A 15,701-nucleotide genomic window follows, 5' to 3' on the forward strand; every position below is an offset into this window, starting at 1 on the left:
ACCACATGAAAGATAGACAGTGGTATGGTACGGGGTATTATTTATGAGATTCAAAGCCATAGTTTCACTGATGGTTATAATATTTACTTTCAAAGGCATAACAGTGACACTGAAATTGAAAATTGTGACTTTAAATCTTATGACGACGACTGAATATCAAATTTTACAAAAGCTTTAATGCAAAAGTTATGACTTGTATCTGATAACTATTACATAGTTTATATCTTTCTTCTTTCAAATGTACCGCTGTATGATAAATTACTGTCATTAAAACAAAGTTAGCTTCAGTCTTTGATAAATCCCGAGTGTCAATGAACGCACCGTCATCAAATTTAAACGTCCAAAAATGAAGACCTTTCATTGGTCAGTAATTTTAAATGCAGCAAAGATTAGCCAATCAGTGACACGCTTGTTGTTCGTGGGTAGCAACCAACGTAGGCAACCGTTTTCCCCCAGAAATGGGCTTGTTAGCTATCAGTGCTCAGTTAACGTTCCTTTTTAACTATGAAAATTAATCTGCTAGTCACTTATTTTATATTATTTTAAGTTTGTTTGTAAATCTACTGCTGATTCGGTGTATATTTTTCTCGAGATGAACCTTGGGTGAGTCTGCTACTGAACAGCTCGCTAAGCTAAAACAGTGAATAGATAAGGTGTCGCAGTGAAATTGCACAGAAATTAATGCTTATTAATTCATTTCAGAAAATCAATCGAACTTAACCCACTTTGACGTTATCTTTTTCTAGACGAGAAGTTTAGCCGAAGATATTCTAAAGAGTAGAAATATTCATTTTATTTCAAGGCACTATCTCAAGTACATATATTTGCTATTTATTAATAAAAAGAAACATACATTTTTTTCTCACAGTCTGAAGTTAAATCAGACCTGTTTTATGTTTGTTAGTCATTCAGTTCAGAGGCAATACTACCAAATAACTTCGAAGATATAAATAAACACAATTCTTTCTCTCAGTATTGATGCATTTAGTAAATATAAATAATTTCATTAATTCTAACTAAAACAAAACAGGCTGATTTAACTTCAGACTGTGAGAAATATAAATGTGTATGTCTTTTTATTGAGTGTATGCAAACCTATGGTCTCAACTGTAATAATGACTCTTTATACAAAATTTATAAGGTGTATATTATACACATGCTCTTCACTTTGCTCAGTTATTATGTTGCTTCCCGGTGTAAAAATAATCTAAATTCGTAAATTTATTAAAAATAAATATTTGAATTATTATCAAAAACAGAATATTTAAAACTTTAGGTGACTTTTGTGTAAAGATTTACACCTTTTATGACAGAGATTGTTGCTGGCAGTTGGAGAACATGTTAGTGTGTGCAAAATGTTTTTAGTTGGATATTAAATTACGAGTATCATGTTCAGACTCTGTGTATCCATAATGTATTTGATCCATTAAGTGGTTCAGATACTAAAGCTCTCAGAGCTATTGAGATGTGTAGCTGTAAATTAAATTCAGACATACCTTATTAATCTCAGTGGGAGATTTAAATGCAACTCGTATTATCAGAGTTTCTCTAAAGAGTTTTTGTCGATGCTGATGGTTGTTGGCAGGATGGTTCTGTTCTAAAGTGTATTCAGTTTGGAGGAACCCAGACAACGCTCCTCACCAACCCAACAGTGAACTATGGTGATGGAAGCATCGTTCTGTGGGACTGTTATAAATTAAATAATCTACCGGTGGAACTAATACAATTTTATCAATATTAAGGAATTATAAGCTCCTATATCTTGTTGATAGGAGACTTGAAGTTAGTTTTGTCTCAGGTGCACCGAGATATTTGCACTAGAAACTAGACAAATAAAAATACTTGATAAGATTTTGTATTTTTTCAGTGAAATCCCAGTCATTTTTACCAGAATAAACAAAGGATTAATATCTCTGAAAGTTGTTCATCCAGAGTCACTCAAACTGCTGGTGTACCTATGAACTAGTATTTTCTTCCAGTGGAGCTTCAACTAAACTGTAAATAAAGGGTATTTATGCTTATTTAAATGCAATATTTTTCAAATAAATTATTAAATCCATATAAAATTTTGTTTGATTTTGTCATTGTGGGATTCTGAGTGTAGTTTGCTGAGGAAAAAATTGTGAGAGCCAAACTGAAAAACTCCTTCTGAATGTACTTTAGATTTTTAAAATTCAAATTTAAATCAGTGAGTGAATGAAGGGTAGCTGTTAACTTTCATTCATTTTCTTAAACACATTTTTCCATTTGTCTCTTATGATTTTGGTTTTTGTTTTCTTCTCTATTTTGTGCTCTAATGACTCTTATTGTTCCTGAACAGAGATGGTCTGCTGTTTGAGCTGGAAAATGGAAAACCCAGATTGATTTTACTCACTCATGGTGAGGCCTTTCTACTTCCCAACTTACCTTTATGGCAGCCTTTTGGGATAAATTATCTGCTTATCTTTGCATTTGATTACATTTCATTGATTTGGCTGCTTATGATAAAACTTGATTGCTGTACAATTTAAATGATTTTAAAAAATATCTATGTTTAATATTAAGTAATAGTAATATGTCTAAATTTTATGCTTTCATGATATTTTTTGGCTCATTGTTTGGTTTATTTTTACAGCAGGTGTGAAAAATCCAATAAAGGTAAGAAACAACATTAACATCTGTTGTCTTTAGCTATATATTGGTGTCCAGCACTGCTTAGTCTCTTCTGGAAATGATTCCAGGCTGAAAGGAGAAAAAATAATTAAAATAAATAAATGTGATCTTTAAGGTCTTTGTTTACCTGAATGGTTTGTGATGCGTTTCCTGCAGCTGCCCAGTAAGCACAGAGCAGCTAGCATCCTGAGCGCCAGGCAGACGTCCTGCCTGGAGGAGGTTCTGCCTGAGGAGCGTCCAGCTCAGCAGGCTGCGCGGGGTACCAGGGAGGTCAGGTGTAAAGCAGCAACAGCTTCATCCTGCAGCTCCAGCATCTCCACCACTGATGGCAGATACTCCGTCCTGAATTCATCCAAAACTCCAGGCTGTCACAAAGAGCGCGCCAGTAAGGCCGTGGCAAAGGTAAGAGAGGCGGAGCCTAAATAATTCATGTTTGGATCAGTATTGGTACAATTTAAAGGGGAACTATTAGGTTAATTTCATATTTTTGTATTTCCGTTTGGGTCTCAACACAGCCCAACTGGCAATAAGTTAATGTTTTTTGGTGTCTGGAAAATGAGCTGTTTCAAAAACCTTCAAAATGTAACATTTCAAATCAGCAGTAAAGCACCCCGTTACCTAGCAACCCAGCCATAATTCCGCTGTCACTTAGCAACCCCAGCTGAGCTCCAGCATGTTTGGGCAGCTGGTTTTACAGCTCTACAATGGCTGCTGGAAGAGACAAGTGTTTTGTTGTTGACTTCCCATCCAGAAACCAGTAACTGCATTCTTTTTGGTTGTGTAGGAGGCTCCACTTCTGCTTTTCAAAGATGCACAGTTGTATAATTGTTCATCTGTATGCAGCCATTTTCATATGCGAGTATAAATAAGAACAAAATTAAGCATTCATTTTGCATGGTGGAAGAGTAAAACTACTTTTTAAAGCATGCCTTAAATAAAAGTTGATTATATAAAACATTTAGTATCTCAATTACCGTACTATAATAGTTATCGAAAAAACAACACAAAAAAAGATATTTACCTTTTTCAAGCCGCTGTGTAACTTTGTATGCATCCTCTGAAGGTAAAGACAAACAAACACAAACTCAGCTCTGCTGTTGGACCGCTGGGATCCCCCAGAAGAACGGCTCCACCTCAAAACGGCGAGGGTGGAGGCGGAGCGTCGCGGCCTGTGCTGAGCAGCGTGGACGCAGGCCTGAAGGACGGAGACGTGGTGTGTGTGAACGGAGAGGAGCTGCGGGAGCTCCTCAGCTCCATCCCGGTGTCGACCCGGGGTCCAGAGGAGCGGGCTCAAGGTGGCACTAGCAAGAAAAACTGCAGGTCTGCTGGAAGCAAAAAGCTGCATCGTATTATAAACTGTCTCATTTTAATCACTAGGAGGTCAAACACACACAAACTCTGTCTCTTCTGTGAACAGAGGAGAAGAAAGGCAAATAAAGGAGGATGAGAAAGGAGAAGAAATTAAGGAGGAAGGTGTTGATGAATATGGCAGGTAAACATTTTTATGAACTCCAATTCTTCTGCTGTAAATCATTCCAGATTGATTAAAGTTCAACAAAAATAAAAATTAAACATTTAGATTCAGTTTGAGCTGTAATTTCTTCAGCAGAAACAATAGGGGTAGATATTAAAAATGGTAACACAATTTATTATTTATCTGTTTTAAACATAAATTCTATTTATTTAAGAGAATAATTTAGAAATTAAAGCTGCACGTAGCGTTGGAGGCCCTCGCAGCTCAGCGTGGCTCCGGCCTCGTGGCGACCGGAGGGGTTCCAGCAACGCCACCCGTTCACCACATAGACACTCTCGTGCAGTTCCCGCACCTGTCCACTAGGCGATACTCATTGACGTGTTCAGCAGGGTTCCCTGACGATGCACAACAGATCTGGTGCAGACCGGCTGAGATATTAAGGAGATAAAGCTCTTGGAACAACCTAGGGGGCGCCAATAACATGTTCGCATGCAACTCAGAAAGTATGTAGGTATGCAGTTGTGCCCCTGGCTACCTGTCACATTCAACAGGCTGCCTTAAAGCTCCCAGTCGGGGAAAACCCCTGGAGCGGCCACGACGATCTACCGTAACACACCATACACAACAGGATGATCGGTTACGAAATCACAAGCCACGATATTAGAACGATCAACGTTCTAAGATTGTCATAAGGGCCCTCACAAACAAAACTAGGGATTTTCTAGATCGGTTGTGGGCGGAGCTTGGTAAGCCCCCTGGCTTGGGGCTGATTTTTTTTATATATATATATTCTAGGGGGCCACAAGGAATTAGGCCACAAAACAAACAAAATTTGTAAAAATTCCGCTAAAGAAATCTGTCCTGTCGCTCCAAATTGTTCTTTTTTTTTTTTCTTAGGTTGCGTCGCTCTTCGTTCAGTTGGTTCAAAGAGCGCCGGCCGGACAGCAGAGCCGCCATCGATGCAAAGAAGGCTCAGTGGAAAAGAGAGCTTGGTACGAACGCTTTGCATGTGCTACAGAGGAAAGTTTAGCATGTGCTAAACAGGAAGAAACGTCCATCAGAAATAATTTTGTTGAACAAAAATGTTTGTCTGACTTTTAGATGAGCAGGTCGCCCTGAAGCAGCAGCTGCAGCTTTCAGCCCCCAGCAGACTGCAGGTATTTCACCTTCACCTCAACCTTTATTAGACTGTTTATTCTCCTGGTTTAATACCCAACAGTTGTCATGGTTACTTCATGCTGTTAATCAGAAAAAAGCACAGTGAGCCGTAAATCATAATGGAAACGTTTTCCATTTGAGAAGCTCCTTACTGGTTAAATTTATCCCTCAGATGGAACCGTATAACGGCATAACTTGTAAAAAATTAACATTGTTGGGGGAAAAAAGAGGCTAATTTTAGGTAATTTTTTGTGTATTTTGCTTTAACAGCGGTCTGGCAAATAGAAATAAGACTGAAATGATTCATACCAAAGGCAGATTTAGACTTTTTCATTTTTTTCTCCGAAGAGTTTTTGCGGCGCTAGTGGCTCATATTTTTTGCGACAGGAAAGAGGGGAGGACATGCGGCAAAGGCCGTCGGGACCGGGAGTCAAACCTGTGACATCCGCAATGAGGACTAAGGCCTCCAAACGTGGGCGTGCTAACCCCCTGTGGCACCACAGCACTAACCCCCTGTGCCACCACAGCACGCCCCAGACTTTTTCATTTTCATTCAAATAATAAGTTTGTTTCTGACGCTAAATGAGGCAGGCGTCGCCGAACTCGCACTAAAACGTCATGAAAGAGGTATTAGGAAAAAATGGATTTTACTTGCATTATATTAAAAAACGGCAGCATTTGAATTCTTCTTTGTTGTGTGTCGTAATGATTTATCTTTGGGGATGAGCTTAAAATCTTTGAGGGTTTTTTCTTTTTTTAGTTACAAGAATATAGTGATAATAGATGCAATTTTACCAGAATATTTTAAAATTTTAATCAGAATTTTAATGAAGAAATTCCTGATTTTTATTTATTTTTACCCATTAAAATCAGCCCTACATATTAGTATGAATAAATTTTAGTCGTTATCCAATAAAACCCTGATTTTAATGGGATAAAAATCAGGAAAAATCCTGTTTTTAATTTATAAGTAAAGTTTATTCTTACCAATGTGCACTAATGTGTTCGTTTTAATGAAAAAACATTTTTTCATTAAAATTTGATCCATTTTTATCCCTTAAAATCCTAATTTTAATGGTTAAAATCGGTTTATCGCACAGCTCTACACATTAGTATGAATAATTTTTATTTGTCCACTTTGAGTTCCGACAGAAATCTCTTCAATTCCTAAATATTTCTGTTATCATTTAATGTTGTAAAAACATCAAGTAGACCTGCAGGTAAATTAATAAAAAAAAAACAAAATGCACCTGAAATCTGTAGTGAACAGGAACTTGAAGCAGTTTCCAGGCCTTTCAGCCTGTATTTTATTGATATTTTTCGGATGTTGCTGTGTGTTGCAGGGTGAGAAATACGCAGAGAGTGTTTCCTCTGTCGGCCACAGAGAGCAGCCAGCCGCCATCAGGTCCAGCCTCCGACTTGGGGTAAACATAAACTCTGAACGTAGTTTCAAACATTTCATCTCCAACTGTGGCTCCTGCTGAATCCTGCTGAATCCTGCCGGATCCTGCCGGGTCCTGCCGGATCCTGCCGGGTCCTGCCGGATCCTGCCGGATCCTGCCGGATCCTGCTTCCTCTACGACACAGAGGCCCAAAGACATTTGTCGCCCTTGGAGTGATTTTGTATCATTCTTGTAACCCAAGAATGATACAAATTTGGGCCATCCAGCACGATGCAGAGGGAGAGTTTTGATGTGTAATAAGAGTAAAACTTTTACCAACATAATTTTCTTATAACGAAGTTTTAACAAAAGGTAAACCCACGTTTATTCAGAAACTTTTACTGAAAAGCCAAAGCCTTTTTTATTAAGCTTTACTAAACACATCAAACATTTTGAAAGAGACCCAAATCCTGCTGGTGTTGAAGATAAATGTATTCGATCGAGTCCAAAAGAAGATTTCCAACTGTCAAAAATGTTTGATTTTTTGAAACGTGGAAATTTCCACGTTGTTCCTAGAGAATTTCTGAAATTAATCATTAAATTTCTGATTTGATTTTATTCCACCTCTTTTTTTAATCTACAATGGGTCCATAACACACCGCTGTTACAATCCTTTTCAAGTTCTGGATGTCCAATAAGTTTCCATTTTGAAAAGATTTAAGCTAAAAATTATATTTTCTTGAGTCAGGTTGTTTTATTTTTGGCTACTTTTGAGTTGATCATTTTGGCCGGTGTGACGAAACGTTTGGACATCGCTGCTGCAGGAGGTGACGCCCATGGAGGAAATGCTGAGCGTGGAGAGGAAGGAGGAGCAGAGGCGGGTCTGGCTGGAGGAGCTGGACCGCCAGCGGGAGGAGACGGCCGAGCGCCGGAAACAGGAGAAGCTGCAGCGGAGACAGGTAGAGACCCTGGCCTAGTCCAAACATAGCTGGGTCGTTTTAAAACAATGACAGACGAGATATTCACTTCTATAAAATACTGTGCACTGCCAGTCCACATGCAAACACAAAAAGAAAATTCGCAAATCTTGGCCGAAGTTTTCAATATCAGTGGTTTTCTGTGATATTAAACGGAGGTTATGTGTTTAAAAGGCCAAATCGCATGAAAATCCATTCGGTTTATCAGATATCTGGCGTCTGACCTCGCAGCAACGTCGTGTCTGTGCAGACGGAGGACCACGAGCGCTGGGCCGCGCACTTCAACTCGCTCCAGCGCAGAGCGCCGGCCCAACCCGCGGCCCAACCCGTGGCCCCGGGGCGGCTCAGCGGCTCCGAGCGAGACGACTGGGACCCGTCGTCCAGCTTGTCGCTGGTTTGGGAGGGAACCAGCAGCTGTGGAGCCGACAGCGTCATGGGAGCCAGCGTGGATTCAACCAGAGGGTTCCCCTCCAGATCCAGGTAGAGAACTGGGAAATGCGATTAACCCTGTCACAATAATCAATAAATCAATCGATTTTCATTTGGACAACAGTCGTTAGAGGGATGATCCCCTTTCATATTGTTGAAAAGCTGCCATTTTGAAAAACGCTGCAAACATTGACACCCTGTAGGAAATAGTTTGCACTTCCTGCCACTTTTGCCTGTTTTCCCTCTAAGCTGAATGATTCTTACTTTTAAAATGCATAATCCATTTTAATCATTGTTGTTTTGCTTCTTTTGTTTATTTGGAGATTTAAAATGTTTTTAGTTCCGGTGTTAAATATTGTTTGTAAAAAAATTTTATCTTTATTTGGGTATACTTGCATTAATTATATCAGCTGAAAATGGTCTCAAAATAACAATATTATCGTTTATCACAATAATTTATGGGCCAATTTATCGTCCAGCAAAATTTCTTACAGGCCTACGCAGGATTCCCTCCGAGGCTGGACTCAGCAGCATCTTGATTTTTATCATAAGCAACTTGAAATATGTTTTAAATTGGCACATACATATGTAGAATATCTAGAATAACTTCTGGGACAATTTATTGTCCAGCAATATTTGTTTTATTGTGACAGGTTTACGTGTTAATCTGAGAAACTAGTGGTAACTCCAGAGGAGCTGTTAAGCCAACAATTCAGCTTTTATTGTGAAAAACAAGAAGGAAGCATTTGTTGCAAGCAACATAAGAAATTTTTCTGGACAATAAATTCTCCCAGAAGTTACTGCGATGAACAATAATGTTGTTTTGAAGTAATATAATGGTAATGGCATAATAATAATGAAATAACACATCCTCAAAATCAATAAACTTTAAATTCTAATGAACATTTAACACTGGAACACATTTTAAATATCCAAAATAAATAAACAAAACAACAAATAATATTAATTATGAAGTATCTATAAGCAAAATTATCTTTCAAAGAAGGCCTCGTTGAGACCAAAGCACCAGACCGAAGACTTTTATCATCCAGTTTTTGGTAGAAAGAGAAAAATAATAAATTATGTAACATTTGTTAACATGACAGACCCATTCCTATTTTTATTTCCAAAATGTGGCGCTGGAAAAGTTTGAAAACTTGAGAAGTGCTTGAATGTTACTGTATCAGTTTTAAGCCCCAAACACCAACAGTAATAAAGCTCTTTGTTTAATCTGCACTCTGTTGTTCCTGCAGCTACCTGAGGACGATGACGTCGCTGCTGGATCCGGCACAGATAGAGGAGCGAGAGAGGAGGCGGCTCAAACAGCTGGAGCAGCAGGTAGGGCGGCACCAACCTGGAGGAAGCCTCGTCTTCAGCGTGTGCCGCTTTGCCTTCACCGCTGTATTTTGGCCCAGAGAGCCATCGAGGCCCAGATGGAGGAGCGCAGGAAGCAGAGGGAGCTGGAGGAGGCGACCAGGAAACGGGAGGAGGAGAAGGAGGAGCGGAGGGTTGCCATGGAGAGGGAGAAGCTGCAGAAGCAGTACGAGCTGGAGATACTGAAGAAGAAGGAGAAGGTCAGGGGTCAAAAGACGTTACACCTTCACCACTGGCAGAAAATTCATCCCTTCAGGTTTCACCAATTGAGAAAGAAAACGTCAGAAACTAAGTTGTGCCTCATCTTTCATAGGTTCAGTGTAACTGATGGCAAACATTGGTGCTAAATCCCCGTTGACTATTATCATTATTGTTAATAATAATAATAAATATTTAACTTCCCTTTGGCATCAATTAATTATAGATATATTAATTAAAGATGCCAAACAATATAACAAGCAGACAGACTGGAAATATGAATATTTTTATTCTTTAAACAACTTAAATAACTCGATCTTATTTTCTTGTTTTTGTAGAAGTAAGACTGCCACCTTCAGGAGGGAGTTAGCATCACTTAAACCCAATATTTTTGATCATTTTTGGGGAAAATTTGCATTAAACTCACAATTACCCATAAGTACAGAAAGAGAATTGTAAAATTGTTCATTTTTGCATGAATTTCTGCAAAATCACAAAAGCATGGAACGATTCCTTTATATAGTTTATGCAGACGCCCCCTATCTAGTTCCACCCTGGGCGTCTGCCAATATCAGAAACAATCCATTTCCTTCTCTTCAGGTTTTGGTTGAGCTTCAGAACGATCCGGTCCCTCTGGCAGAGCAGCCAGAGATCGGCGGCGGGTCGGAGGAGACGTCCGGATCCAGAAGTGAGTGAAGCGCTAATGTCGCCACAACCGACCCGAACAAACCAGAACAAACCGGTTCTCTGTGCTGAACAAGTCCAGCAGAACTTCATTTGTTTCAGGAGTTATTTACATCTAGAAGTGAAAAAAAAGTTCAATAAAAGAAAATGTAACAAATGTTGCAGTTTTGGTTTCCAGTCTGACCGACTCTATCGAACTATCAGGTGTGAAAACCGTCTTAAATCTCCGTGGGTTTAGTTTCGGCGAACCTAAACCTTGTTGGGCATATGTGTATTTTTTCCAAATATTTCAACAACAAACCACTAGAAAACTTTTTCTAACTGTTGGTTTTGTTTGTGCGTGTTCAGCAGTCACCAGGGAGGCTGAGAGTGTGGAAAACGGCGACAGCGGTTCGTCATTTAAAGACTCGTCTGTTCAGACGGGTGAGATGCCTCAGATGGACCTCTGCTGTCATTTTTAACATACGATTACAGCTTCTCTCCTCTCCCTGAGCAGAGGATGCTCCTCCTCTTGCTCCTGTAGACAGAGTTCAGACCGCTGACGTCTCCGTCCAGAACCAAAACCGTCCGCCTCCCTGTGGTTCTGCTGAGCTTAACAGCAGGAGCCGTGCGTCGAGAGCAGGGAAGGAGAACATCTGTTTGCCAGCGGGAGAAGACCCGTACACACCGTTCGTCCGGACGGAGAGGAGCCGGAGAAGCAAGACGAAGCCGGAGTGGGGAACACAGAGGTTAAAACACAACATTTACACCAAAACAGCAGCTGCATTCCCATCACTAAATATTTGTCTGGATTCTGCGAATGTCAAAAAAACAGTTTTGCAATTTTGGTGATTCCATTAAATAAGAAATTACATGAAAACCATACTTAAATAAGCTTGTTTATGCGATAAGTCACTACAAATTATGGGAGCATCGGATGTAAACATTTACATGAGATATGTTCATAATTCAGCCAATCAGAGGAGAGGTTGATATGAGTGCTGATTAGGCGAGGCGAGCTCAAAGTGACTCAAGCAAACGGTTTTGTTCTGTCTCTGCTCCGGTTCTCCAGGCCCAGCCGGCGGTTCGTTCCCGCCTCGGAGCGCTACCCGGTCGCCCTGCAGAGGGACCGGCAGGAGAGCCGACTGAAGAGGCAGGCTGAGCTGCTGGCCCTGCGGAAGGCCCGTCCGACCAGAACAGAACCGCCCGCTCCCCAGCAGGAGGCCCAGCTCTGCCCCAACAGCCAGCAGAACAAAACCAGAACCGCTAAGAAGGTGGAGAACCAGAAAATCCTACTGGACTTAAATGAACGCAGTTGTTGTTGTTTGCTAATGAGCGCTGATGTTTCAGGTGGAATCGGGTTTGAAAGGAAACATCGACACGGACCGGTGAGCAGCTCCACACGAACCTGAAACGTTCTCCCCTCATTATGTGGTTTAAATAGGGCTGGGCAAAAAAATGATTAAAAAAGACATTTTATTTATTATAGAATAGAATAGAAGTACTTTATTCATCCCAGCAGGGAAATTACTTCACAGTTACAGCATAGAGACAAGACACAATAACAACTACCACTGAGAAGTAGTTGTAGATAAAATAAAAATAAAATATAAAATGCTATAAATTGTAAAATATAAAATGCTGTTAATATAAAAAGCAACTTAATAAAACAGTGAAGAGACCAGAGAGGTTAAATCTGGACTGTGGCATCCTGTAGGGGGCGCTCTCCTCCTGCCCAGAGTCAGCAGGCTTCCGGTTCTCCTCCTCCCGCCCTGGAGTTCATTCCTTACCTCCGGACCGCTGAGGTCTTCAGCCTGGACCCCCTGGAGCCCGCCGACACGCCGCCGCCCAGGACACACCCCGGTTAGAAAAACATTAGAAATGTTTAAACTCGACAACAGCAGTCTGCAGTGGTTCTTAGTGACTTTGGCTAAAATTTAAATATTTCTAAATTAAGATATTAAGACAACAAACGCAGGTTTGTAGCAATTATTCAGTTTTCCCTGTTAACCACCAGGGGGCAGCTTTCTGCCCAACTGAAAGGTTTTAATCAGATTAAACAGAACAGAAACTTTAAGAAATTAGTTTCAACACTGAGATTATATTAACAAACATTTTAAGCCTAAGCACGCTTTGCAGCCATCTTTCTCTGTAACCTGGGTCGACAGAACCTAAAAGAGGGTCAGGAGGTCCAGTTTGTCTGTTTTTGGTGAGTTATTACCAATCAGAACCTTGTCTGTCCTGGTCAGGCTCTCCACCTCCTGAGGCTTCAGCTCCTTCTCCTGGCTCCTCGCATCAAGACCCGCTGCTCCACCCAGAGATCCTGCCTGGCTCCCAGCGCCAGCAGGAGATCCTGAGAGGCCTGGCCCAGCTGCGGCAGGTAACCCAGACACACCTGCTGGCTCAGGCAGGAACAACAGAAAAAAACAAACACACGCTGACCACTGAATCCAGGAAAAGTATTCACACCCCATAAACTCTATAAATGTTGACAGAGAGCTACGCCACACTTTTCAGGTCATGTAAAATGAGATAGGAAATTCTTATGAGAGCATAAAAGGTATAGTATATAAAAATAATTAACATATAATATATATAACAAACAACATACGTTTACGTAATTTTTAGATACACTGGGAAACTAAGCAATAATATTAATGTGAAATCAGTTCAGCTTTCTGTCATCAGATTGATCGATCCGGTTGGTACCTTCCAGACTCCGGTAGTTTGGGCCTTACCGGAACCATCCAGCAGCTTGTTTCCCTCGGATCGGTTCCGGCTGCAGGTGAACCCACTCAGCCAGCCGCTGTCTGTTTTTCAGGGTTTATTACAGAAGCAGAAGGAGCTGGAGACGGACCTGAAGCCCGTCCGGAACCGCCGTGATAACGAGCAGCGCGCGCTCTCCGCAGCTCACCGCACATGACTGGCGTCGGTGGCGTCTGGAAGCTCCTCCCACTGCTGCTGATGCGACTTCCTGTTCTACGGGGGACAGAAACCGGCTGAAGATAAACACTAACAGAAACCTGCTTCGGTTTGCTGTGATTCTTTCATGGATTCTTTAAATGAGCGATTTTTCCCTCAGTTTGCCATCAATCTGCACAAACATGAAGGTTCTACCTCATTACGGTCGCTGTTAAGAACCGGTTTTGTCTCCCAGTTTCCTGCTGAACGACGAGCACCTAATTTCTAAATGTTCCATTTTTTATTTATTGTAAATGTTATTTAAAGTTTGGTTTATTAATAACTGATTAAAGATGTTTTAAAGCTGCAACGTTGACATGACAAAGTCTGGCTGCACTGTGTATGGCAGACTGTTTTAGCATAAAATCCGTTTCACCTCACTTGAATTCCAGATATCTCCAATTACATGCTGACTTGTAAAAATTACGTTACAATAAATTTGTATGGAAGTTTCAATTCAGAATATCTACAATAAATTACTGGCTGTGAAACAAATTAAAATGAGTCAAAAAATAAATGTCAAATATTTACATTTTTATCCAGACTACTCATAATGCGAATTATAATTCTTTATATTTTAAATGGTTTTTTGAACGTAAATTGACAACATTTACATTCAAGGTAAAACTGCAACTGTAATTTTTACTAGTTAAATTTTCTTTTCAGAAATCTCCAAATGAACTAGAGATAATTTAGACAGCTTTTCTATTTCAGATGATCTTGAATTAACATTCAAGATGTTAATTCAACATCTGATGAGTAATGTCATCAGAATGACATCTACTCATCTACTGAATTATTCTAACAAATAAAGTCGCAGATCTACATAGCATTTTAAAATTTAAATAAAACAATGAAAAATAAAAAAAATTGGGAATGAGTTGACAGCAGCACATTCTCGACAAAGCTGAAATTCCTGCTCACGATCCTCTTGGCATAAAGTTTTTTCTTCACCTTTGCACTAGAAAATGGAAAGCTGCAATGCCGAGCTGGCTCATAAAGATCTCGTTTTCTACAACAATCCAGTTGACTAATGGAAGGTCATCACCTCAGTCTCACCTAAGACAACATACAAACAACCCAGAAACCCATCAGTTCTCTTTAGAGATTCTAGGCTTGGCGCAACTGGTATTTCTTTTTAAAATAAAACGGAGTAAATTGGGTGAGGGGCAGCGGGGAGGGGCTGGGGGGCAGCGGGGAGGGGCTGGGGGGGCAGCGGGGAGGGGCTGGGGGGACTAGGAGGTAGCTAGAAGTAATATGGCAGCACTACATGGTGTAAGATTAACAACGGCCCAACCCGTGTTTTAAATCAAGATTTAAGATAATGTATCAAACTTCATGCGCAAAATAAAATATAGTACAGAAATATGAAAGCATTAAACTCACCGTTGGGTTTGCGGTGGCCAGCCTGGGTGACGCTGCTATTTCTTCAATATGACGGTTGCGTCACGTGATTAGCTGGACGTTGGGATCTGATATCCATTGCTAATGTCTGTGACCTGAAGTGACCTCGCCATTTTTACAGCGAATTTTTAGAGGCTGAGTTTGAGCAAGTTGAATTAGAGGACACTGAAAATATTGCATTTGAATGTTGAAAAGTTGGAATTTTTTTTATATGCTGAATTTTTTAACACTGAAAATTGAAACTGAAAAAAAAATTCTATTGAAAATTTGATCACTTTGAAATAGGAATGTGAATTTTTTTAATAAATGAAAATTGCAACCACGTACAAATAATGACGCAGAATTATTTTTAGGTTAAAAATATATCCTGAATTTATTTTAACACTGAAAAAGTAAGCACTAATATACAACATTTAAATTTCATAGGCATTTTTCAAACAAATCCTGATGGCACATATTTACTTCCATAGTTATAACCCTTGGTGGTCCTGGGGCCCTCAGCGGCCTTGGGCCGGCCCTCATCTTATGACATAAAAATAAAAACTAGGCGTCAGCCTCAATTGATTGAAATGGCTGGTAGTGGCAATATTGACTTCTTTGTCAATTGCCAATATAACAAAGAGAAGAAGACTTTTCTGACACATACGTCACTGGGCATGCGCAAACAACGGCGATGAGCGTAGCAAAACTAGCTAGATATCGAGTTTCCTCCAATTTTTACCCTCAAGTTTTTTCTTAAACTTAAGGAAAGGTATAAAAATAAGTTAGAAAGCTGAACCAAGTAATAAGATAAAAACGTATCACTTTAATAAGGAGTAAAATATATAAGAATTCTCAATATATTTCTAAATAAATATCTTGTGCTCATGTCCGTCAAACGGTTTTGCATTTTTGAAGTAGATTGCTTTGGGTTGGTCATTTTAGGAAAAAGTGTGAGCACCCCTAGTTTATTACTTGATTCACTGGAATTAATTATCATCTAATGAACCACTAATTGACAATAATAATTTATTAATGGTTTGCACCCCC

General features: G+C 40.0%; 1 protein-coding gene across 3 annotated transcripts; it reads left to right on the top strand.

Moving 5' to 3' along the window:
- Positions 1-410: 410 nt before the first annotated feature.
- ccdc66 (coiled-coil domain containing 66) lies at positions 411-13,806 on the top strand. 3 transcript variants are annotated; one of them, XM_028004047.1, is made up of 21 exons: positions 411-603; positions 2,321-2,379; positions 2,615-2,637; positions 2,809-3,054; positions 3,716-3,972; positions 4,070-4,144; positions 5,024-5,118; positions 5,228-5,283; positions 6,628-6,708; positions 7,491-7,625; positions 7,894-8,123; positions 9,326-9,410; positions 9,488-9,646; positions 10,245-10,332; positions 10,677-10,751; positions 10,825-11,056; positions 11,380-11,581; positions 11,658-11,695; positions 12,025-12,170; positions 12,557-12,687; positions 13,129-13,806. In XM_028004047.1, the coding sequence occupies exons 1-21, from the start codon at positions 593-595 to the stop codon at positions 13,228-13,230; spliced, it is 2,526 nt and encodes an 841-aa protein (XP_027859848.1). In that variant the 5' UTR covers positions 411-592; the 3' UTR covers positions 13,231-13,806. The 3 variants fall into 3 exon arrangements, with proteins under 3 accessions (XP_027859848.1, XP_027859845.1, XP_027859847.1); XM_028004044.1 differs by having other exon boundaries at positions 3,716-3,947; positions 4,030-4,144; XM_028004046.1 differs by having other exon boundaries at positions 2,618-2,637; positions 3,716-3,947; positions 4,030-4,144.
- The last annotated feature ends 1,895 nt before the right edge of the window (positions 13,807-15,701 follow it).

This window comes from Xiphophorus couchianus, chromosome 20 (assembly GCF_001444195.1).
Source record: "Xiphophorus couchianus chromosome 20, X_couchianus-1.0, whole genome shotgun sequence".
NCBI classification, from domain to species: domain Eukaryota; kingdom Metazoa; phylum Chordata; class Actinopteri; order Cyprinodontiformes; family Poeciliidae; genus Xiphophorus; species Xiphophorus couchianus.